Source organism: Ictalurus punctatus, chromosome 9 (genome assembly GCF_001660625.3).
Source record: "Ictalurus punctatus breed USDA103 chromosome 9, Coco_2.0, whole genome shotgun sequence".
Taxonomy (NCBI): Eukaryota; Metazoa; Chordata; class Actinopteri; order Siluriformes; family Ictaluridae; genus Ictalurus; species Ictalurus punctatus.
Window position 1 is genome coordinate 25028135 of NC_030424.2, and position 24682 is coordinate 25052816.

Genomic DNA, 24682 nt, shown 5'->3' on the forward strand with positions numbered 1-24682 from the left:
CTAGATGATAGAGCTAGTCTATGAACAGGGGACTTTTGCTGCCTCTTTCTCAGGCACTGCAGATCGCAAAGGCATGGGACTGCTGTCATTTGAAATCAACTGATGAGCTCAGTCGAGGTTGTTGCAATCCAGAGCTATCGGATTATCACCATTTCACCACAAAAGCAGCCTTTATTCCAGACAGCACCTCTTGAAACACACATGGTTATGTAGGTTTATATCAATTGTCGTTAAGTGCTTATGTACAGTAGGTGTCGGAGCATTACCCTAACCTTTAACAGTTAACCTAATTGATTCCTATCTATTTCACCTGTTTGTATAGGACGATTAAAATGTAATAAATGTGCAATGAAGAACAAGGTTGCATAAGTTGTTGGCAGAAAAACAGAATATATAAAATAATCCATGTACAGCAGCTGCAAATTCACAAAAAATTATTGCATTACACGATTTCATCTCATACGTGCCATTAATGATGATATTTATAGGTGGTTTATGGCCACCCTACTCAGTAATAAATTAGTGAGGTGTGCATCTGGCTATTTGGTCTCATAGAGCGTATAAATGAACCCCAGAGATACTGTTTGGGTGGATAAATCTCATCTAAAAAAGCAATTAATTCATTCAGAGCCATTAAAATGTATGCATATTATGCTTCTATACCATATATACTGTTTAGTAAAGATTTTAAAAATACAATTTTTTTTATTAAAGCAATCTTTTCATGATTATGGAAATGCTAGAGTCCTAGTCCTAGCATGATTATATGACTGTGCCTGATCACCCCATGAATACAAACCATGTTTCAGTCCATGTTTCTCCTGCATTCTCTGGGTTTTGAAGCATTCTGTAGGAACCGAGCTGTTCAGATGCTTTTGAATTCTTTCTGCTTCTAGTGTCAGCAGTCAAACCATTTTAAATGACAAGTGAGCCAATTCCAGTGGCATGCATACATACTCACATCACTATGTTTCACAGATGGATTGGTAAGCTTTGGATCATGAGCACTTCCCATTTTCTTATAAATTTTGGTCATTCCATCAGACTGAGACAGATTCATCTTCATCCTATCCATACATAACACTGCATTTTTCATCCCTGTATTTACTGGCATTGCCACTCCAAAGCATGAAAATCAGACAGCAGTAGGTGATCATATATATATATATATATATATATATATATATATATATATATATATATATATATATATATATATATATGTGTGTGTGTGTGTGTGTGTGTGTGTGTGTGTATGTATGTATGTATATATATGTACACACACACACACACACACACACACACACACATATATATATATATATATATATATATATATATATAATATATATATATATATATATATATATATATATATATATATATATATATATATACAGCCAGAAACAAAACAGTTATTTTCAAATAACTACACATCCTGAAATGTTTTATCTTTTTTTATTCCGCAGGTATAATTATTTAATTAATTGTAAAAAGTTAACAGTTACATTTTTAACCATATAAAGAATGCCATGTCATACTTTTTGCCCATTCATAGTTGCATTTAATGTTCCTTGAAGCAAGTTAGTTTCTGCTATCACATACGTTATAGCAGCTAACATTCCCTCACCATTAAAACATTCAGATTTTTCTTCAGTTCCTGCTCCAGCTTGGCCACGTCCACAATCACCTCTGTCTCATTTGTTTCACCCGTGCCTTATTGTTGTCATCCCTGTACATTTATTAGTCTCTTGCCTTAGAGAAGTCTTGAATGTCTAAATACTGCCTTTATCAGCTTTGCTACCTTGCACTCCTAATTTCTAGATTGTTAACTGCTGGTTTCGACCTTCCTCTCCACTGAACAATTTTATGTATTGTGACGATCATTCATCATCTCGTTTTGCATTCAGGTTTCTAGCTTGTTGCCTCTGGCTCCCCTGTGATCCATAGAGAGATGTGACAAAGCGATATTACAAATATTATTATGATTGCAGTGCATGCATGATTCAGTTTACTCAATTCCAGAAATGATTATGGGACCCTTGATGGCTGAAACTACTCAAACATAAACATCTCGTAAATATTTCTCAGATATCTTGATGTCTTAAAATAGAGACATGAAAAACGGCATGCAAGTAAAAACACATTTGTAGGCCTCTAGTTGCATCTAGTAATTAAGAATCATAGCCACAAATTATTAAATTCTGGCTATACGTGTAGAGTTTCTTGGCCACAAATTATGCAGTATGTACAACTTTGATGAATTTGGTCATATCACAAACTTGGCTGCAAATGACTATTTCTCTGAGGCTATGTATTATCGCACAGCTATTCTTGCTCACTTGGCTACACTGAATGGAAATGACAGATGATCTACTCATTTACACATCTTTCTCCATTGTTTTCATCCTCCATATTAAATTGGCAGGCTGTAATGGCCATGCATTTAGGAACCTTGTGCTGGGGCAAGTAAAATATTTTTCAGCTATATTTTTATTTTGTAAAATTGCATAAATTACAGCATGTTTTAATGCATAAAAATGATAGATGACGACACCAGAACTATATTTCTATTACCCCAGTTTACAATATCGGCAAGGTTGAAAAATTTAAATAGCCACGATTTCACCTACATGCACGTTTCATGTTTGGGCCCCAAGCTGTACAAGTTGTAGCTGTCCAGCAGGGTTTGAATGCCAGAGGTTTTTTTTTGCAGGCAGTGAGGGTTTCCCTCCAGCAAAATAAACCAGACTCCTTATGAGTAATGAATGTTTGAGATTCACTGTGTTGCTTCTTCCAAACCTTGACTTCAGGGAACAGCAAATATTGACTTCCAAAGTCGATGAACCAACTAAAGCACACAAACTATACAGTGGAGTCCATAAGTCATTACACAGTGACACGAATCTGCTTCTTTTGATGATGTAAACTCCAGCTCATGTGATTGGATTTGAAATGAGACAAAGATAGTGAAGTGGGTGGTGTGATACAGCCTGATGCAAATCAGAGTTAATGTTACTACCACAATGTTGATTATTTTTCATTAACAGCATGCCCTGGAGTGTTTTATTCCTATTGTACCATAATTTTGCCAATACTAATAATTATTTATTAATTATGGATGGATGGAAGGACGGACGGATGTATAGATAGATAATTTCATATTTTTTAACCAAATAGTGTTACAATTTTACTTGTTACAACAAGTTAGTTCCTGTTTTCACGAATCGTGAAACAGCTATAAACAGCAGTCCCATCACCAACCTCTCTTTTTCTCTTTCTTGACAAAACACTGACACTGGAGACTCCTTCCAAAAATTCTAACGGAACAACTCCTTCTAGGAAACTTCACCATATCAATAATTATGTTATTTTCAATTACTATATGTTTATCTGGAGAGATAACCCTAACTTCCTGTGTTAGTTACTATCCATAACACATTATTAGATAGAGTACATTAGTATGCACCTTTGTGTTGCCTTACAGCCAGCATTACTGTCAAAGCTGCTCTTAAAGCCAATTAATCAACACTTAATCAGCAACAGATTTGAGAATTCAGCGGCACACTGGTATCATATAAAATAACTTGTCATGTTTAATTGTTGGTTATAATTATATCTTTCACAATCAATAAATACCTTTAGTGTGTGACCCCTAGACATCTTCCTTGTTGATCCTAGATCAATCTTTTATAGTTATTAAGTTCCCAATGAGCTTCAAGTCAAGTGCTTCACTGGTCAGTAAAGAATGGTTCTTTTTTTTAGTCCTTAAATACAGTATAGTTGATGTAGCAGCTTGTTTCTAGGTATTTTCCGTCTGCAAGGTGATGCACTGTCCACTGGGTTTTGAAGCATTCGATAGGATCTGGGCTGTTAAAATCCTTTCAAATTCTTTCTTCTTGTGTCAGCAGTAAAATCATTATAAATGACAAGTGAGCCAATTCCAGTAGCAGCCATACATACTCACGCCACCATGCTTCACAGGTGAAGTGGTTTGCTTTGGATCATGAGTATTTCCTATTTTCCTACACATTTTTCTCATTCCCTGAGTGTGGGAGAAATTTATCTTCCTCTCATCTGAGGACTCTGAGTATTCTATGTGCATTTTTAGAGGAGGGCAGGCTTTTCTGGGGCTGTACTTTAAGGTTTTCAGAGGATTTTAGATTGCTAAGCTTTCTAGTGCGCTTTTGATTTTTATCAAACAATTTGACGCATCTAACGTTTTCTCTACTTTTTGGAGCTTTTTTCTCAACTCATAATATCCTACTTTACTAGCATTCGGAGTTATGAAAAAAAAAACTGCATGTGTTGACATTTTGGGAGATTTCCTGACGAATCAACTAATCAAACAATGGTCCAATTAATTTTGACCTCCAAAAATTCAGGATAATGTCTAAAATGGACTATAATTCCTACAGCTGATATGGATGTACATTCCTTCAGATTAAAGCTGACAGTCTTAACTTAATCATGTCGTGTGACAGTAATGTTTCATTTTGAATCCACTGTGCCAGAGAATATGACGTCAACTGCACTGTATGTATTGTACAAACAGGTCTGGGGTTTTGTGGTTACATCACAATATACATTTGTACTGAGCAACAAGATGCCAGCAGATGCAAGTTTTATAATCGGCACATGTCAATCAGATCAGTCTTAGTCATTTCCAATATACTGTGTGTATTTCAGCTTAACAAACAGTGTTAAAACAGATATTCAGATGTTTTCACCTGAAACATAGGATTATACTTATTATTATATCACGTCTTCACGTCTTCACGTAGAATGTTTCAGTAGAATTCAGTAGAATGAGAGTGGCTTTTATTTCCATACCATGCCCAATGTTCTGCTAACCCTCCGAAGTAATTTCCTTGGAACTAATGAGCAAACTGAGGGAAGCAGCAGCTAGTTAAAACAGCTTTGATGAACAACTGCTGTCCCATGGCTTGTGCTGTTATTAGCCTGACACCAAACTTAACTTTTAAGAAAACGAAACATTGAATTTACTTCAGTTGTCCTTTGAAGCAAAAACATTAATCTCAATTTATCCTGTCATGCTGCACAGATCATGCAGGACACAAGAACAAAATGAATTTATGCCAGTGGGAAGAGGGCCAGAATAATTTCTCTTTCTTTCTTTCTTTCATTCATTCATTCGTCTATCTTTAGTGAGTGCTGTATCCTAGTCAGGACTGTTGCTTTTGCAGCAACACTGGGCATGAGGTGGGAAATATACCATAGATGGGACACCAGTCCATCACAGGACATCACACACCCACACATACACACATATTCACAGCTAGGGGCAACTGAGAGTTTCCAATCCTCCTTCTGGCATGTTTTTGGGAAGTTTTGAATGAAAAAAACAAAAATAAGCAGCTTGTTTTGAGGAAAGTTTACATCTCTGTTTTCAACGTCCACTTTTAGAAATAAACAATTCTTCAGTTTTCTTTGCTTAAAACAGTGTACCCAACTTTCTTAAGATGTTCCACAGCCTCTGTTGTAAGGTTCTGCAAAAATTATCTTAAGACAGTTTTCTCAAAGGGACAAACAAAAAAAACATTAAGGATTAACCATTTTTATAAGAATATAGATAAGAACAAAATCTAGAGAGGCTGGTATATTCCAACATCTACGTGTATAGATGTTTGTGTTTGCGAGTTATCATCGTTCCTTTCTTTTCTTTTAGAATCATGGATCAAGAAGCAAATTTTGAAATGACTTGTGCAGAGATCAACACAACAAATCTGACATTGATTGTTAAGCAGTTGCAGGTCTTGGTGGCTTAATGTGGTGTAGAACCACATGCAAGAGCAACGTATAGCAAAATATTAAGCTCTTGTTCTGGTTGAGTTATGAAACATTCAGTTGTGTATTGGGCATGTATACTGAGTTACCAGTTGATTAGGAATGTAGTCTGGAGGAAGACTACCAAATAATACTGTAGTACCCTCTAGTGCCCATTCTAATTCTTTTGATCATAATACCCTGGTTTTTAGGCAGCAATTTCTGCTTTAAAGCACTATAAAAGCTGTTAAAATGCTTATACAGACTCGTGGATTTGGAGAGAGCATTAGGAAGCTTTTTGACCTTTGATAGGACAAATATAATTAATCATGGTGGCTTACAGAAATCTGAAATCAGTAAGGTTCAACTGTAAGAAATGGTATTTGTGCTTGTTACTAAGTACCCATTTTGGAGATTTGTACTTTACCTGAGTGAATCGTTGTAATACTGAAAATGAATGCTTGTATTTTTACCCAGTTATATTTTGAAAATAAAAAAAAATCCTTATTTTTATTTACTTCCAAGTACTTGATACAAATCTCAAAGACAATATCATAACTTAATACATATAATTAGTGTTTTTGTGTTTATGCATGGAACATTTTCTAATTACAGAGAAAATTCTAATTACAGAAAGTACAAACTTTCTGTTGATGTTGTTTATTGTTTTTCTTGCCAGTATAATTTTGAATATTATCTACCACTTTTATGACTTTGACAAAATGTAGAATCTCTTAATTGTATTTTTTTTTTTTTAAAGTCAGGTTTATCTTTATAAAAATTGTCTTAAGTCTGCTAAAACCCAAATGGCTTGCAACTTCCTTGCATTCCTCGTATTGCTTTGGGATTAAGCTGAATACCTGAAATTCAGCAACAAGACATTAACACTTTCCTGTAAATCATATATAGAGAGGACCTATATCTGGTTTATCCAGTAAAAAAATACCAAATAACTGGGAGAATAATCAGACAGGAAGACATTTATACACAATAGGGCCAAAAGAAGGTGGTGGAAGCTTTAAGTGGTTGGAGCTAAAATGGCTAAAGACCCACTTCTTTCATGAACACTTATCTAACCCTCTACCCTCACTAACTAACACCTCTACTCTGTGCACTTTACTCCTCTAGAACTCATTTTAAAATTGCATGGTAGCACTAGTTGTATTGTTCTCTGCTGGATATATCGCTTTGCTTGTATTTCCTCATTTGTAAGTCACTTTGGATAAAAGCATCTGCTTTATGAATAAATGTAAATGGATATGACCCAGGAACGTGTAAGCAGGAAAAAGGCACATGGATTCTGATATTCTCAGATCAGTTTCAGGCCTCATTCATATGTGGAAATAGATCAGATACAAATTGGATATGTGCATTTGCGTCTGCCATGTAAACGGACAGATCGGATATTCCCTTGCCAAGCCGAGTCGTATGTCATTGAAAAAGCGATGGTGGCGAATGACGTCCCCTCAGGTGGACACCAACCGCGAAAACACAACTCTCAACAACGGCGTTCTTCTTTTTTTTTCTCCTCCTTAAGAAGCCCGTGTTTTGCTTACCTTTAAATGTGGTGCGGAAAGCAAAAGCTTGTATTATCTTTTCATCTGTGTCCATTGCAATTTACGCTGTTTTTACTTCTTTTCCGACCTAAGCTTCCGGTGGTGCCTACCTCGGGTTGTTTCACGAAGTGTATAGTGTAAATGCAGATATCGGATATGGGTCACTTTTAGAATAAGATGTAAGCAGGTCGTCAAAAAAAAAAAATCAGATATAGTCAACCAATAGGAAATGGACATCAAGACCTGCAATGTAAATGCAGCCTTAGTGACAATTAATGTAGCCATTCTGCATATTTTGGACAGTGGGAAGAAACTGGAGATCCTAGAGGAAACCCATACAAACACATTTGGCAATAAGTTTGGGCTGGGCCCGACCCGATTACGGTTCTAATCGAGCCCATCGAATGCATGTAGAATCTAAATTAACATCGTCTTCTGGATCATAATTGAACTGAAAAATTGGAAAATTGAAGAAGAAAAAAAACTAACAAACTAGGAAGCAAAATAAACAGACAAATAACCTCAGGTCCATAAACAGACAAAATGTGCTAATGATGTGTTGTGGATGAAAATGACATGAAATAAACATGAGGGAGACTTAGTATGAGTAAAAATGTAATTTTATTGGTAATTCACAGGACGGGTGGGTGCGTAGTCTGGAGGAGAGCGAGAGGGGGAAGAAAATGGGGTGCGTCCTGGGGACATGGGGAAATCAGCGAGGGTGAAGTGAACGGACCACTGAGAGTCGGGCGGACTGGTAGGTGAGAAGAGGGACGAATGGTCGGGGCCCGGATCAGAGAAGACGACATCATCCTCGGACTGGAAGCTGGAGGGGGGTTCTGACTGTGTAGAGGCGTCAACACGCACGTTCACGGGGCAGATTCTGTATCAAAGAAGAGGGGGGAACCCCGGATCTCCATTCCTAGGGGGGGTGCTGCGAAGATAGTTAAGTAGCATCATGATATCAGCAGTGAGATGCACAAGCTGGTAATGAGTGTCCAGATCGAGATCCAGATCCAGATCCAGGTCCAGTAATGGAGAGAGAAGCGACTGACGACGGGCACCGGCACCTAGACATACAGAAGCGGTATTAGTCAGATGTGGATAAATTGGAAAAAACACTTTAAAGATCTTTAAGAGTAGTACACTATGGGTTGTTAGTCAAAAAGTCGAAAGAAGTGTACGAGCTGAGGACTGCTAAAACACACACACACACACACCCTCGTACAGTCAAGGGCGGGCAAGTAGACATAACACACACACACAATCTCTCTCACACACACAGACTATTATAACTTTATAAGAATAATAAAAGAATAATAAAAAGGAATATTAAGATATTTTAAGGGTAATATCTTATAATAATAATAATATATATACTCTTTATGAAAACCAGAATAATAGGATATGTGGGACAGTAGAAGGGTAATATAATGATATTAAGAAGTAGGAAGTACAGTAAACCGGTTTTTCAAGCAGTATATATATATATATATATATATATATATATATATATATATATATATATATATATATATATATATATATATATATATATATATATATATATATATATATATATATATATATATATATATATATATATATATATATATTAAGAGATACAGAGCAAATATGAAAATAAAAATTAGGAATACAGGAAAATATAACTTACTCATGATTCAGATGGTGAAGATTCTTGTAGATTAAAATTCTCGTCTCGCAAGGAAGGCCTTAATTTTAAGAGAACCATGAGGAGCCAGTTATAAGGGTGGCTGGGTCAAACTGCCCCCCCTCGAGATAACAATAAGACCAAGGTCCCATTAGATTGTTTAGTCTCCTCCACTTTCTATTCTCTGGGTAACTGAAAACGGAAGTTTCTGATGCCCTGGGTAACTGAAAACTCTGGTTTCTGATCCTCTGAGTAACTGGAAACTCTGGGTTTTTATTTTCTGGGTTATTAGAAATGCCTGGGTTCTGATTTTATGTGTAAATTAAAACCCCTGGTTTCAATTCTATGTGTAAGTGAAATAGCCCTTTTCTGGAACATAAGAGTAAGGTAAATGAGCTCTTTTTTTTTTTAACCCTATTGGTAGTGAGATCATAGTCTTCTTGAAACATATGGGTTATTTAGTGTGTAAATACAGTATAAATACTGGAGCTTAAGCTCAGGGGATTGGGACCACCTCTGAGAATTCTCATCGGTGTGGATCTTGTGTGGTGGAATGGAACAATAAAGCTGGACCCTTGCTTCTTCTCACTCACGGCTGGTGTATTTTTTCTATCTCCAACTGGGCTCAGAGGTAGATGTGAGTATTGGCTTCTAAGTTGAATTTTAAATGTTTTTGGGTAATAGGCTAAATTTGAGCCAACAGATGAATAATTCTTGTTTTCAAAAATGGTGCTCTAACTACTTTTCAAAAGAACTCATTTGAAGGTTTCACAGCAATATGCTTGAATAATTATGGAATCATAACAATTTTTTCCCCCATAATCCCAATTAAATTCATTTAATGTTCAGAAATGTTTGACTTGGGGGGGGGGTGTTCCAGAAAGCAGGTTATGCGACTAACCTGGCTAAGTTTACTCAGAGTTAACGGATAACCTTTCGGACTTTCGGTTCCAAAAACGGAACGGACTTTCATGGTAAGTAACCATAGCAACTTACTCTCTGAACATAACCACCTGGCTGAACCCCAATTATCGTTATACTTGGTGCATAGTGCACTACGTATAGCTTACATGCCTTTAATTAGATCCTCTACGTAGTGCGGTAATATAGGGACCATAGTGCTATTTAGGAAAGAATCTCTGTGGGCTTTTATTTTGAAAACTGTGATCCGGAAGTACTCGCAACTTGCCAACGTTACAGCGTTTCCCAGCTGGCGTTTAGCTGAAGCCCAAGCGAGCAGTTATTAATGCAGGGATTGCAGAAATACGGCGGAGATTTAATCTCTATCCTTTCGCGGTTAATTTAATAATAATGTCGTTGGTTACAGTCTCTTAAGAAACTAACTGGATGACGGGGTAATTAACGTGCTGCTAGTCGGCTAGGTAGGCTAATTTATTGAGGTTGAAGTGAAGGAGCTACAGGTTTTTGCCACTGTGGCAGCAACAACAGAAGAAACCAAACCCGCCTGAGTGCACTTGTTAGTCGTGTTTAGTTCAGTGTGACTGCTGCAGTGTGTATAAAAGTGTGTGTGTTAATGTCTGAATTACATTGAATGGATTATTTGATGTAAAAGACCTTCGTTGCGCGCGCTAATTTGCTAACCAGGGCGAAGAACACACGTTTTTTTTTATTGACATTGCTTCCTTTATTAGTCTTAATTGTACGTCACAAACACGTTTTAATCAGCTGCAGTGAGGTGCTGGTTAATACAGCCGCTTTAACACACAGACGGATACAGGGTGTTGTGTTGACATTAAGCTAGCAGAGAGGCTGTGCAGTAGATTTGTAGTGAAGCTAGTTCGGATAGCCATCGGAAATGGACGACTTCAGTTCAATAAGCCTGCTTTCTCTGGCCATGTTAGTGGGATGTTATGTTGCAGGAACAATTCCTCTGGCTGTCAACTTTTCAGAGGTGAGTTAATCTTTTAGTATAATGTCACACAACATTATAATATCTAAATAATAGCTAGCTATTTCTTTACCTGAATATTAGCTAGCTATTTGTTTACCTGAATAGTAGCTAGCTATTTGTTTACCTGAATAGTAGCTAGCTATTTGTTTATCTGAATAATAGCTAGATATTTGTTTATCTGAAAATTCGTTGGCTATTTGTTTACCTGAATATTCGATAGCTATTTGTTTATCTTAATAATAGCTAGATATTTGTGTATCTGAATGTTCGTTAGCTATTTGTTTACCTGAATATTCATTAGCTATTTGTTTTTCTGAATAATAGCTAGGTATTTGTTTATCTGAATAGTAGCTAGCTATTTGTTTAGCTACCTCAACTTCTAGTCTTTTTTTATTATTAAAACGTGCACCTATTATGGTTTTTCAAATATGACCTTTCATGTAGTGTGTTATAGAGCTGTTTGTGAATGTAAAAACATCTGTAAAGTTTCAAAAATCAAAGCGCACTACAAACAGGGTTATTGACTCCCAAAAGAAGGAATCGATTCTGAACAGCTGAAACGAGTCGTTAGTGATTCCAGACTTACTTCCTGTACTAACCTACGTAGGTTTGTAAGAAAAAGCCCCGACTCTGGTCTTCTGCTCGCGAACAGATAGAGCTGAAACTGGAAACACGCTGACAGCAGTAGACCAATCACAACAGACTGGGACCTCTGACCAATCAGAGCAGAGTATGCGCTCTGAAAGGAGGAGTTTAGAACGAATCCTTTAGAACGGCTCATGTTTGTGACACTGGGGAAAAAATGTAATGCTGCAATTAAAATTATGAGCACATTAAAGTGTTTTTTTTTACCTTGGATGCATGTAACTCTTGTATGCAACCTCTAAAACAAAATTAGATAAGTTTAAAAAGCATAATGGTTGCGCTTTTACATTTATTCATTTAGCGGACGCTTTTATCCAAAGCGACTCACAAATGAGAAAATACAAGCAAAGCGATGTATCAAGCAGAGAACAATACAAGTAGTGCTATTATACAGGATCCATTAATTGAGTTCCAGAAGAAGCAAAGTGCGCAGAGTAGAGGTGTACGTGCCAGAGTAATTTTTTTATTATTTTTTTTTTTTAATGGGTTGGTTAGGTGTTCACGGAAGAGGCGGGTCTTTAGCTGTTTCTTGAAGATGGTGAGAGATTCTGCGGTCCGGATTGAGTTTGGAAGTTCAATCCACCACTGAGGAACGGTTAGTTTGAATGTTCTTGAAAGGGACCTTGAGCCACGCTGAGTAAGCACTACTAAGTGAGGGAACGTAAGCCTTCAGGAGAGTGTTGAGGTAGGGGGTGCTGTTCCAGACAAGGTCTTGTAGGTGAGCATCACGGCCCTGAATTTGGCTGCTACAGGAAGCCAGTGGAGGGATATGACGAGGGGTGTAACATGGGTTCTCTTGAGCTAGTTGAAGACGAGGTGTGCTGCTGCATTCTGAATCATCTGAAGGGGTTTGATGGAGCTGGCTGGGAGGCCCGAGAGTAGTGAATTGCAGTAGTCAGTTTTGAGATAACAAGAGCCTGGACTATTATCTGTGTAGCCTGTTCGGTGAGGTAGGGTCTGATTTTCTTGATGTTGTACAGGATGAACCTACAGGACCATGCAGTTGTTGAGATGTGGTCTGTAAAAGTCAAGCTGTCATTGAGGATCACCCCAAGGTTCCTGGCCATCCTGGTTGGCTTGAGTGTGGTTGAGCCGAGCTGTACAGTGAGGTTGTGGTTGATTGAAGGACAGGCTGGAATGATGAGAAGCTCAAGATTTTGCCAGGTTGAGCTTAAGGTGGTGTTCCCTCATCCAGACCGAGATATCCGACAGGCAGGCAGAGATACGTGCAGAGACAGATGGATCGTCAAGCTGGAAGGACAAATAGAGCTATGTGTCATCAGCATAGCGATGATATGAGAAGACATTAGACTCAATCACCTGCCCTAGAGATGTAGTATAGATAGAAAAGAGGAGTGGACCCAGAACTGACCCCTGTGGAATGATAGTTGAGAGTTGCTGAGTTTCAGAAATACCTCCACTCCATGATACCTTGAAGGATCTGTCAGAGAGATAGGATTCCACCAAGCGCAGAACCGTTCCGGTGATGCCCAGGCTGGAGAGAGTTGACATTAGGATCTGATGATTCACATTGTCGAAAGCAGCAGAGAGGTCGAGTAGGATGAGAACAGATGATCTAGAGGTTGCTCTTGCTAGTCGTAAGGCTTCAGTGACTGAAAGCAGAGCAGTTTCTGTGGAGTGATTGCTTTTAAAAGAAGTTTTCTCTCCATTATGTCCGTCATTGTGGTGGAATTTAACTTTAGGTTTCTACTGACATTCATTAGCTAAAGCAGAATTTTACAACATGCAAAAAATGTTGCTCTAAGTATTTTCTTTAATCAAACAAACAAAGCAACAGCACAATGATGTTTGCAAGGCAAAAAAGTAGAGTCAGCTTTAAATCTCTGACCAAAGTTCACACGAGCCATCAGCTCCTGTTTAATAGAACTGAACTTATGAGCTTTAGGGGTGGCACGGTTTGACATCTTAATGTTATCTGAAAGATATCACAGTATTAATCACCAAGCCAGTGATGAAAATTTATATTAAAATTATTACAAATATATAACAAAATGTTTTTGCATAAGCCACAGTCCCGTCTGAAATAATTGAAACTTCAAGACCAGTTCTGTTGTTTTTGCCGTACACTGACTGCATTTACACGGACAGCAGTAATCTAATTATTGACCTTATTCTGAATAAGACAATATTATGATTAAGGTGCTATCTTCTTAGAACATTCCTTTCATGTTCTCGTTTTACATGTTATAGAAGGTAGATGGATTAACAGCACACGTCATTACGTCCCCACACCACGCCGTCTGACGTTTCCTCCAGAATTTCACTTATCAACATACAGTGGGTCTTCGTTATGGTACCGTATACAGTTTTGGGTGTTTCATTTTTAGTTTTATGAAAGCTTCAAGTGCAGTTAATTATTTGTCATGTTATACGTGCTAATAGACGACTGCTTGAAGCCATTGGCTGTGTCCGAAACCGTGTAACCCGAGATACATGTATTTCTCCTACTATATACTGTAGCAGGTAAGTACGCGGTTTCGGACGCAGCCGTGCTCTCTTGTTTGTAGTCAAAAGGTCGAGCACTGCCGTGTGTGTACATGTCCTGTCGCACAATGCCGTGAAAACACCCACATGACGTTAATAGTGTGATTAAGGTGTGTACATGTCTGTAATATACTTCAATAATGCGACTAAAACAGGAATACTCCACTCGTCTTAATTCCATTTGTGTTTATGTCGAGTATGACTTTAGTCGGATTAAGGTCATCAATAATCGCTGTTTACATGCTAGATTCTTAATCAAAGTATTGTCTTAATCGGGTTAATATCAGAATTAGAGCTGCAACAACTAATTGATAATAATCGTTTATGAAAATCTCATTATCGTTTAGTTGGTCTGCGTGCGGCACGGGGCACATTTACTCACTATGTTACTTCTGTTCCGAAAACAAGCATCAGAAAGCAAATGCTAAAGTATTTATATTCTTCTTAGCCAAAAATAAGCAATTGGACATAGTTGTTTCATGAATATGTATTAGAAACATAGCTATGTTTTTGTTTAGGGAAGTGTTATGTCAGTGGTTAAGACGTTGGACTACTGCTCGGAAGGTTGTGAGTTCAAATCCCAGCACTGCCAAGTTGCCACTGCTGGGCCCCTGAGCAAGGCGCTTAACCCTCAACTGCTCAGTTGTATAAATGACATAATAGTAAGTCACTCTGGATGAGGACATCTGCCAAATGCGGTGAATGTAAATGCATGCATCTGACAGCTGGTTTGTGTGATAACATCACAAACATGCTAGGAGTGGCAGCAGAGGTAGGAATGTATCATGTTGATATCAGTAGTGGATTATACAGAAAACCAAAGATATGATCAACAGGGAGTCCGGAGGGAGGGGATTTTGGGGACTCAATTACGATGAGAATCACTGGAGTAAGGTAAGAGATGGAAATGCATTTTAATCTTTGTTATACAAGAGTATAAAGTGAAGGAACTGTCTGATCATACTCCGTGACACAAACCGTAACAACCCCAATCTAAATTCAACTGGTGTTATATAGAAGTGTGTGTGTGTGTATGTGTATGTATGTGTATATATGAGTTGTTGGGTTTTTTTTTTTGTGATAAATTTGGTTCAGTATTTAAATCTTAATTCTCAGGAAAAGCTGAAGCTGGTGACGGTGTTGGGAGCAGGTCTGCTATGTGGTACTGCCCTGGCTGTCATTATTCCTGAGGGAGTCCATGCACTGTATGAGGAGGTCCTGGAGGGTGAGTCACTTTTTTTTTTCCTCTCTCTTAAACAAACACCCCCCCACCCACCCACACACCCACACACCCACACACACACTCAAATAAACAAAACCTTATATTAAGGCTTTGAAGTTTGTATACCTTTTTGATTACAGAACCGGTCAGACAGAGCTCCTACTGTCACTCAGAAGACACTTTGATTAACTGCTCCTACCACACCTGATAAAACCTGACTCCTTTATTTTTTGCACGTTTGAGTGAAATACTCTGACTCTACTGCAACCTAAATGAAAGCAAAAATATGACTAAATAATTGCACTATGACTTAGATTGGTGAACCCTTAACATTTATCCACCATCTTGATACTGAGTATTGGTGTTATTATACTGGCATGTTTAAGGGCCGATGCTGACCCGCAATGCTGATTTGATCAATGTCAGATTCTTATTTTAAATATTTCTATATGTGAGACAATCCATTCCACTGCTGTGAATACAGTTTATGTTGACACAGCATCGATGTTGCACAGGAACAGCAAAAAACTGTTGATATTTCCTGCCTCTGGTACGGTCATTCCGCTGATGTTTTGCATACCTGGGCAACACTATATTATTAAAAGGATGTTAGTATCATATTAGATTATCTGCTCTACCACAGCACTGTTTAATACTTTATTCTGATTGGATGACATTCTAAGGTGTGCAGTTATTTTTCAGTTAATGCACAGCTAAAGTACTTTCAGGCAGGACTTGACCACAGGACAATTCCATATCACTTCACCGGAATGGAGAAGTTACTGTCCACCACAGCACACAAGCAAATTGACAGACAATTTAGATTTATTGCAGTCACATTTGCTGTCGTGCCCCCCCCCCCCCCCCCCCCCCCCCCTTTTTAATGCATAAAAAAAAAAAAAAAACCTGACAAATGTCTTGAAATGAAACATCTGAACAACTTCTTGAGGTGTGGTAACTGTGGTATAAGTGGAATAATTGGCTCTGGTCCGTTGAATTAATAATTAAAAAAAAATGCACACCCAAGGTATAACACTGCCATTCAATGGACCAGAGTCAGTTATTTAAACTAGTTATTCAGCTCTTATTTAATCCACAGTGCTGTTAAATGCTCAATTCTGATTGGACGGAGTATGTTGATTCCTACTGCAGCCCTGACAGTAGTTCGGAGCCGGATGACATTGAAATGATCTGAAAGTGTAACTGTTTACATTAATCATGATATTTAGAAATATTCCCTGAAATGTTAAATTTTATTGCCAGTGATTTATATATATTTGAATGGCTGCAGTTTTCATGGAGTAACCCAGCTCTGTCCAGTCAACTTGACTTGCCTATTGTTCATTAACTGCAATGAATGATTCTCTTTCTGCAGTGAAACTAATAGGTGTGTAGTTACAACACTGCAATGAGTTTAAGGCATTTAAAAGCAAATTGTCACTGTTTTCTTATTGCTCTCCGTGCAGCAGGACACCACGCTCACGGTCAGGCCGAGGTGTCCGCGCCGGATCAGAAAGCTGCAGAGTCGGTGGTAGGATCGAGTCACGAACATGCGCACAGTCATGAGGAGCTCCATGCCTTCATCGGTGTCTCTCTGGTGCTGGGATTTGTCTTCATGTTGCTGGTGGACCAGATTGGCAGCTCGCACATACACAGCGGCGATGGTCAGTGTGCCAAACACGGACTCACAGATGTATCATTTCTGATTTGATGAACTTTGAATTCTGAGGATATTTTCTATTTTCATACAGATCCAGAGGCAGCGAGGGCAGCCAGCTCTAAAATCACCACTACGCTTGGTTTGGTTGTCCATGCTGCAGGTGAATGAATAGGGTCAAGACAAATCCTCCAAAGGGTTTTGTTGTGTGTGATTGGATAAAGCAAAGTCCTTCGTGCTTCATAAGATCCTGCTTTGCCAGGACGTGTGTAAATCGTACATGATGTGTTTGTCTCTCCAGCTGACGGAGTTGCACTTGGAGCAGCAGCTTCTACCTCTCAGACGAGCGTCCAGCTTATTGTATTCGTGGCTATCATGCTTCATAAGGTAAAGACGTTTTTAAGCACTGTGCAGCTGTGTTGTAAACTACAACCCCAATTCCAAAAAAAGTTGGGACGCTGTGTGAAATGTAAATAAAAACAGAATGCAATGATTTGCAAAGCTCATAAACCCATATGTTATTTACATAGAAAACATATCAAATGTTTAAACTGAGGAAATGTACCATTTTAAGGAAAAAATAAGGTAATTTTGAATTTGATTGCCGCAACTCGTCTAAAAGAACGCGACGGTGATGGGGGCAACAAAAGGCTAGGAAAATAAGTGTTACTAAAAAGAAACAGCTGGAGGAATATTTTTTAACTAATTAGGTTAATTGGCAACTGGTCAGTAACATGATTAGATATGAAAAGAGTATCTTAGAGAGGAAGAGTCTATCAGAAGTAAAGATGGGATGGAATCTGGATGGAAGCGTACAGTGGGGGAAATAAGTATTGGACGCATCAACATTTTTTTCAGTAAATATATTTCCAATGAGGTTATTCGAATGAAATTTTCACCAGACATCAGTATTAACTCAAGAAATCTGCAAATATAAATAATTCACAACATTGAAGTCCATAAATAAAGTTATATGTAATAAAGTGGAATGACACAGGAAAAAAGTATTGAAAATGCTAAGAAAAAGCAGTTCTCCAACACAAGGTAAGGCATGGAACCAGCTGAAATCCATAGGTAATTATACCCCCTATCTGTGCACATTAATATCAGCTGGGTTGGTAAATTGATGGTCTATAAAAAGGTGCCACACAATAAACATCTCATGATGGGTAAAAGCAAAGTGCTCTCCCAGGACCTTCACAACCTTATTGTTGCGAAACATATTGATGGAATCGGATACAGACATATTTCAAAACTTCTGAATCCTCCAGAAAGCACCATTGGGGCCATGATCTGCAAGTGGAAACTTTACTCTGTCATCACCCGGCCACACACAGGAGCTCCTCGCGAGATTTCTGACCAGGAGTCTGTAGAATAGTCAGAAGAGTAGCCCAAGAGCCAAGGACCAATCAGAAAGAGCTCCAGAAACTCTTGGAGGCAGCAGGTGCCATCGTCACAGAGAAAACAATAGGCAATGCACTCCACTGCTCACACTCACCCCGCAAGACTCCATTACTAAAGAAAAGGCGAAGCTCGTTTAAAGTTTGCTACAGCTCGTTTGGACAAACCTATGAAATACTGGGTGAGTGTATCCTGGTCAGATGAGAGCAAAATTGAACACCATATTTGGAGAAGAAATGGCACTGCACATCACCCTTAAAACACTATACCAACAGTGAAGTTTGGATCTGGAAGCATCATGGTGTGGGGCTGGTTTTCATCACATGGTACTGGCAGACTTCCTCGTATAATCGAAGGAACGATGAATGGAGCCCTTTACCGGGAGATTCTGGAGAAAAATCTGCTGCCATTCACCAGCATGTTGATGAGACGTGGGTGGACCTTCCAGCAGGACAGTGACCCAAAGCATACAGCAAAGGAAACTCAATTGGTTTCAGAGAAAAAAAATCAAGGCGTTAGAATGGCCCAGTCAATCACCTGACTTGAATCCAATTGAACAAGTTTTAAAGAAAATACGTTTAGAAAAATGGGCAGAAATCACACCTGAATACTGCGGGCAATTAATTTCTTCATACAGGAAGCGTCTTGAAGCCGTCATTACAAACAAAGACTTCTCCATTAAGTATTAAATACATTTCAGTGTGTGTGCAATACTTATTTCCTGTGCCATTCCACTTTATTACACATAACTTTATTTAAGGACTTATGGTGTGAATTCGTTATATTTCCGGATTTCTTGAGTTAATACTGATGTCTATTCTGTGGTTTATATGAATAAAGAAGAATCCAGGAAGTAACTGCAGTGTACTCTAGCAAAGTACACAAAGTTTCTAAAAAAGCAGATAATTTTGGTCTGCCCTTTTTCCTTCTAGCCATTGGCTTGCATTGCTGATAATTAACTTTTTTTTTTTTATTCTAGAATGCTCTGTTTCTTCTTAAACTTTAACTTTGTTTTTTTTAAAACCAAAATTCATTGCAGTTGCTTTGTGTGTGCATTTTCATTCATATACACATAAGAAGGAATTCAGGCTTATTGTGTATTTTTCACTGCACAGACTGAATAAATGTGATACATTTGCTTAGTTTTTATTTTAGCCATTATTGTGCAGCCTTCGTGTTTTAGTCTAGATCAGGATCTAAAGAATATCATTTGTGATTTTGCCCTTGCTGGAGGAAACGTGAGCCTCTGTGTTGCTTTAGTGTTTTCTTTCTGTGCTCGACAGGCGCCTGCTGCCTTTGGCCTCGTCTCATTCCTAATGCACGCGGGTTTAGAGAGAAACCGAATCAGAAAGCACCTGCTGGTCTTTGCCTTGGCTGCTCCTGTTATGTCTATGATCACCTTCCTAGGCCTCAGCCAGGTAAGACACCTTATTTTGGAGAAGAATGAACACAAATGGTGCCCAATGAAAGGTAGCATACTGTCAAGAAAAAACATCTAGAGCTTCAGTCAGAATAATGTGGAGTTATTAAATATAGAGTATTGGTAATGCGTATTGCTTCATAACTGTTGCTGTTCCTTACTAACTTTGTAACTATGAAATGCTCCTGAGAAACAAAGGCAACTGTATATCACACTCTGCATTTCATGATATTCTTCATGCGGAGGTTATTGTGCAGTTACATATGCGATGGAATACCAGTTTATTAGGTATAATGAAGCGGGAACATTTTATTTCTTGGCTAGTGGACCATCTCAGCACAGCAGTAACCCTGATTTGGTAGTGTGTGTTGTGCTTGTTCAAGTGCATTAGGCACAATTTGTGTTAATCTGTGTCATTGTCACTTTTGTTTGATTGGCTAATGCACTCCGACCAACAAGTCAAGTTAAACAGGGTGTTTTTTTTTTTTTTGTTTTGTTTTTTTTTGTTTTGTTTTTTTGTCATTCCTCTATGTAGCTTGTATACATTGGAACGAAATGTCATTTCTCCCAGACCATGGTGCAGCACATAACAGTACACGAGACTACATGAAGTGCAAATACAAAACAGTATGAGACGAGTGGTGTATTTGCACTTTTTGTAGTCTTATTGCACCATGGTCCTGGAGAAACGACATTTCGTTCAAATGTATACAGGCTATATAGAGAAATGACTATTAAAAAAAAAAAAAACCCACTTGACTTGACCATACACACTACCAAATTGTATAATGCAGCATATGGACTACGTTCAGTAACTCTCTACAAAACGTTTGTACAGTGTGTAGTATAGAAGTACTATATATATGTATATATAAAATAATATACTTTTGGTAGGTATGAGGAAGGTGCATTTATACCACAGCATTGTTGAATCCCACACACATCTGAGGTGCTGATTAATTTTCTAGAGCAGCAGCTCTGACATTAGTTTGGCTGTAATTCAAATCATTATATCAATGTGCTTTTTAACACATTTTTTGTTTCCATAGTAACAGCTAATTTACAGGGACTTGTATGGTGGACTCTTGACATCATCTAAGACCAATAATAACCAGATTGAAAAAAAACCATGCTATAATTAACAAAGAAATTCTTTGCATTTGGGTTACGGTGAAGTTTTCTGTGTGGAGACGTTTATTTAGCTTTTCTGGCATGAGAAAATCTTAAGAGCCGAGGGCTTTGCAGATTCTTTAGTTTGACAAGCTGTGTTTTTGCCTCATTAACATACAGAAAGCAAAACATGAGAGAGTGATGAAGGAGACATATACACACACACACACATCATTATAATGTAAATGATAACAGGAACTAATTTGTTTTGTGGATGTTCCACAGCATTAAATGTAACTATAAATTGTTAAGTATGATGTATGATCACTTAATTAATTAAGCAATTAAGTCATAAGCAAAGGAGAATAAAACACGTTTTGGCATGCTGCTATAGGAAAGTAATCAACTTCAGTGTAGTAAATGTAGCTCTGCTTCACATTGTGGTGCATCACACCACCCTGTCGTTGATTTTTTTTCTTTTCTAGAATAGCACATAATGTTTTATTCCTTACATAATAAACTGGCAACATTTTATTAATTTATTTGTTTAAGAATATATAAATAAAGAATGGGAGTATGACCGGTCTGACAGCAGTACCCTGTTATATCTAATATCAAGTCTTGCAGGGTCTAGCTTGGTGTGTTTGTGTCCTTTTAAGACAGTTTTGTGTAAATATCACATGTCTAACCAGTTTGTTCCATCAAAATACTTACCAAAAAGACCCATAGAGGCTTCTTTCTCTAAAAAGAAATCCTGGCACAGCTAATATAGTTTATTTGGGAATATACAAGTAGTATCAGCTACAGTACTGTTCACCAGGTTTGGCAAATTTCTATATGTATCCACAACGATTCAGAAAGATAATTGCTTGACCACCAACCAACAATAACTAATAAAGTATAAGATTGCCAGGAAACGTCAAGATCAGAGGATTTGAAGGCTGCATGCTGGAGACGCATGTCTGGGCAATCATATGGTTTAACACTGCTAGAACTGTTTTCTCTCTGGGTGCTTGAGTATTGAAATGAAGGAAATTAGTTAAAAAATCAGGTGTGACACACAATCAGGTGCACAAATCTTCACCTTCAATGGTTTTTGAATGACAAAAAGGAAAGCATGCATCTATTTTGCAATTCAAATTAGTTACAGCAATGTAAGCTGAAAAAAAAGTTTGAAAACTGAAATGAGGAATTCAGAATTTTATTATTATTTTGAATTTTATTAAGAACCACCAGGGTGGTTTAAGATTTACCTTCACTGGAACTACAGGGCCCAAACCTGTTCCAGCATGACAATGCCCCTGTGCACAAAGCAAGCTCAGTGAACACATAGTTTGCCAAGGTTGGTGTGGAAGAACTGGGGTGGCCTGCACCTAACCATGAGCCCTGACCTCAACCCCACTGAACACCTTTGGGATGAACTGGAACGACCTCCTCACTGAGCGACACTGCTTGAGTTCAGTGATGCTCCTGTGGCTGAATGAGCACGAATCTCCACAGCCATGCTCCAAAAGCCTTTGCAGAAGAGTGGAGGTTATTATAACAGCAAAAGGGGACTAAATCTGGAATGAAATTTAAAAAAAAACAAAAAAAAAAAAAAACACACATGGATGTGATTGGTCAGGTGTCCACATACTTTGCCAATATAGTATATGATGCTTCATCACCAGAGGATAAAGACTATGGCTACATGAAGACACACCCCCTCATAGATTCAAGTACTTGTTTACTTTCCACAGTCTGTATAAATTCATGTTATTAGTTTGCCCTATTTTTGAGTTAGATTAGTAATTAGTGCTTTTTAGCCTAGTTAATTCCCTCTGAGCAAGCACACTGACTTGTTCAGTGGGTTAGCGAATTAATTTAAGATTTGTCCACCCCTGATTTATATCCGCATGACGTGTATGTGCACCCAACTCTTGCTTAATACTTCCATCGTTTTTCTCCATCCAGAGCAGTAAAGAGGCGCTGTCTAATGTCAATGCCACAGGAGTGGCCATGCTGTTCTCGGCTGGCACTTTCCTCTACGTTGCCACGGTGCACGTCCTGCCCGAAGTCGGAGGAATGGGTGGGCACAGCCACTCGGCCGGAGGGGGAAAAGGACTGAGCAAGCTGGAGGTGCTGGCACTCGTCATAGGCTGCATCATCCCTCTCGTGCTCTCCGTTGGCCACCACCACTAAAAATGGAGGAAAAAAAAAGACTGTCGTGAACAGTGGACTTTTAAAAGTGGTGGCCAATTTATCTCATCATGCCTCTGTATGGATCAGATCTGCAGCACAGAAATGGACTTATCGGGCAACTGTGAGATCACATGACCATAACCCCAAAGTTCTATGTGCTGATTACAGGCATTAACCGTACATAAACAAGTGATACCACAGGTTCATGCTTTTTATGGTAGGTTTTTTGTTTTGTTTTGTTCCTTACTCTACACATTCTTTTTCTTCCATTGTGTCTTCTGAAATGTTTCTCTTTAACAAAAGTAACAGTGGACTACAACTTTTTTTTTTTTTTTTTTTAATTTTTTTGAATATATATATATATATATATATATATATATTATATATATGTATGTATATATATATATAATTTGTGGTGAGTGTCATAACCATTTTGAGTCACGTGACGGAAACTTTTTATTCTGAATGTGATTCCATGTTTTCTTTCAGATTTTTTTCTCTCTACACAACAGTATGGATTCAGTGAATGACAGTTTATCTTGGTTCTTCACATGTGACTTATAGTGTTAGTCGTCTGAGCTTCAGATTAGACTTCATATCTGAGCTGTATGGCCATAACATGTAGACATTTGTGCAGCAATAGAGTTTTTTCCAGCATACAGCTTGTGGTTGATTAGTATTTTCTGTTCTAATGAATTGAGGAGGAGGATTTTGTTTTGTTTAATTTATCATCTTGAACAAATAGTTCTGAAAGTTTCTTAGGTGTAGTCGCTACACAGCATCCACTTAATATCTATTTTCTAATCTGCCAAATTTTTTTTGAATATTTCATTTTTAAACAAAATAGTGAAATAGAAATGGTGTCTATTTCCGGTGGTGAAAAGCTGAAACGATGGAAGGCTTTTATACACTCAAGGGACCATAGGTAATGTTGAAAAGAGGTAATGAGTGGTAGAATGGTGTATAATTATTTAACATGCTGGCTATTTTAATAGCGGTTTAAATTGTGGGGAAGCTATTTGGCTAGAAGGAGCTGCTTGAGCTTTTTACTTGTTTGTGTTTGTTACGTGTCACTCACACTCAGCTGCTGTTCACTTTGAGAAGCATCTCTGAGCTCTGCTGATGTGGTCAGGGTGGGATGCTTTTACTGTAATTATTGTGGTGCCTGCCCAAAGCAGAACCTCTGTATATAATGCATTGTGTACAAATAAGTCAGATGAGCTTAATGAAAACTTCACTTGTAGCCCTCCTGTACTGAGTTTATACTCAGGCTTTTAGTACAGTTAATAATGGCAAAGGTTAATGGGGTTGATTCATGTGATGGGTAAGGTAATGTAATAAATTTACATTGAATCACAATAATGCTACATTTTCACGAGTCCTGATTATTTTGTGTCAAAGTTACTTCTAGTGCCAATGAAACAACCTGTGTTAAATTAGTAGGATTCTGGCATTATTTCTGGATTTCTGAGTTAATTAAATGTGAGTGTGGCAAAGCAAAGATTTAAAGATTCATACATGAGGACTATAGGCTTATAATGTACTCACCATCCACTTTTTTGAGGAACACATGTACACCTGGACATTAATGCAGTTCTCTAATCAGCAAGTCAT

The 24682-nt window shown here is 38.0% G+C and overlaps 1 protein-coding gene and 1 long non-coding RNA gene across 4 annotated transcripts; one reads left to right on the plus strand and one right to left on the minus strand.

Moving 5' to 3' along the window:
* Positions 1-7945: 7945 nt before the first annotated feature.
* LOC128633570 (uncharacterized) lies at positions 7946-10086 on the minus strand. Of its 2 annotated transcripts, XR_008396984.1 has the most exons (3): positions 9917-10086; positions 9019-9076; positions 7946-8413 (listed from the first exon to the last, which is right to left on the minus strand). It is a non-coding gene; the product is annotated as an uncharacterized LOC128633570 (long non-coding RNA). The 2 variants fall into 2 exon arrangements; XR_008396983.1 differs by lacking the exon at positions 9917-10086 and having other exon boundaries at positions 9019-9906.
* A 132-nt stretch (positions 10087-10218) lies between these two features.
* slc39a9 (solute carrier family 39 member 9) lies at positions 10219-24437 on the plus strand. 2 transcript variants are annotated; one of them, XM_017476898.3, is made up of 7 exons: positions 10219-10927; positions 15194-15302; positions 16769-16963; positions 17051-17119; positions 17258-17343; positions 19641-19775; positions 22841-24437. In XM_017476898.3, exons 1-7 carry the CDS (start codon positions 10832-10834, stop codon positions 23066-23068), a joined length of 918 nt encoding a protein of 305 aa, XP_017332387.1. In that variant the 5' UTR covers positions 10219-10831; the 3' UTR covers positions 23069-24437. The 2 variants fall into 2 exon arrangements, with proteins under 2 accessions (XP_017332387.1, XP_017332386.1); XM_017476897.3 differs by having other exon boundaries at positions 10220-10927; positions 16766-16963.
* The last annotated feature ends 245 nt before the right edge of the window (positions 24438-24682 follow it).

What these genes read in the sequence shown, in the direction of transcription:
- slc39a9 (XM_017476897.3), top strand. Translation starts at nt 10,832, where the DNA reads ATGGACGACTTCAGTTCAATAAGCCTGCTTTCTCTGGCCATGTTAGTG. An exon ending in TGGCTGTCAACTTTTCAGAG is followed by an intron (nt 10,928 to 15,193) that starts GTGAGTTAATCT and finishes CTTAATTCTCAG; the next exon opens with GAAAAGCTGAAGCTGGTGAC. An exon ending in TGGCTATCATGCTTCATAAG is followed by an intron (nt 17,344 to 19,640) that starts GTAAAGACGTTT and finishes TGTGCTCGACAG; the next exon opens with GCGCCTGCTGCCTTTGGCCT.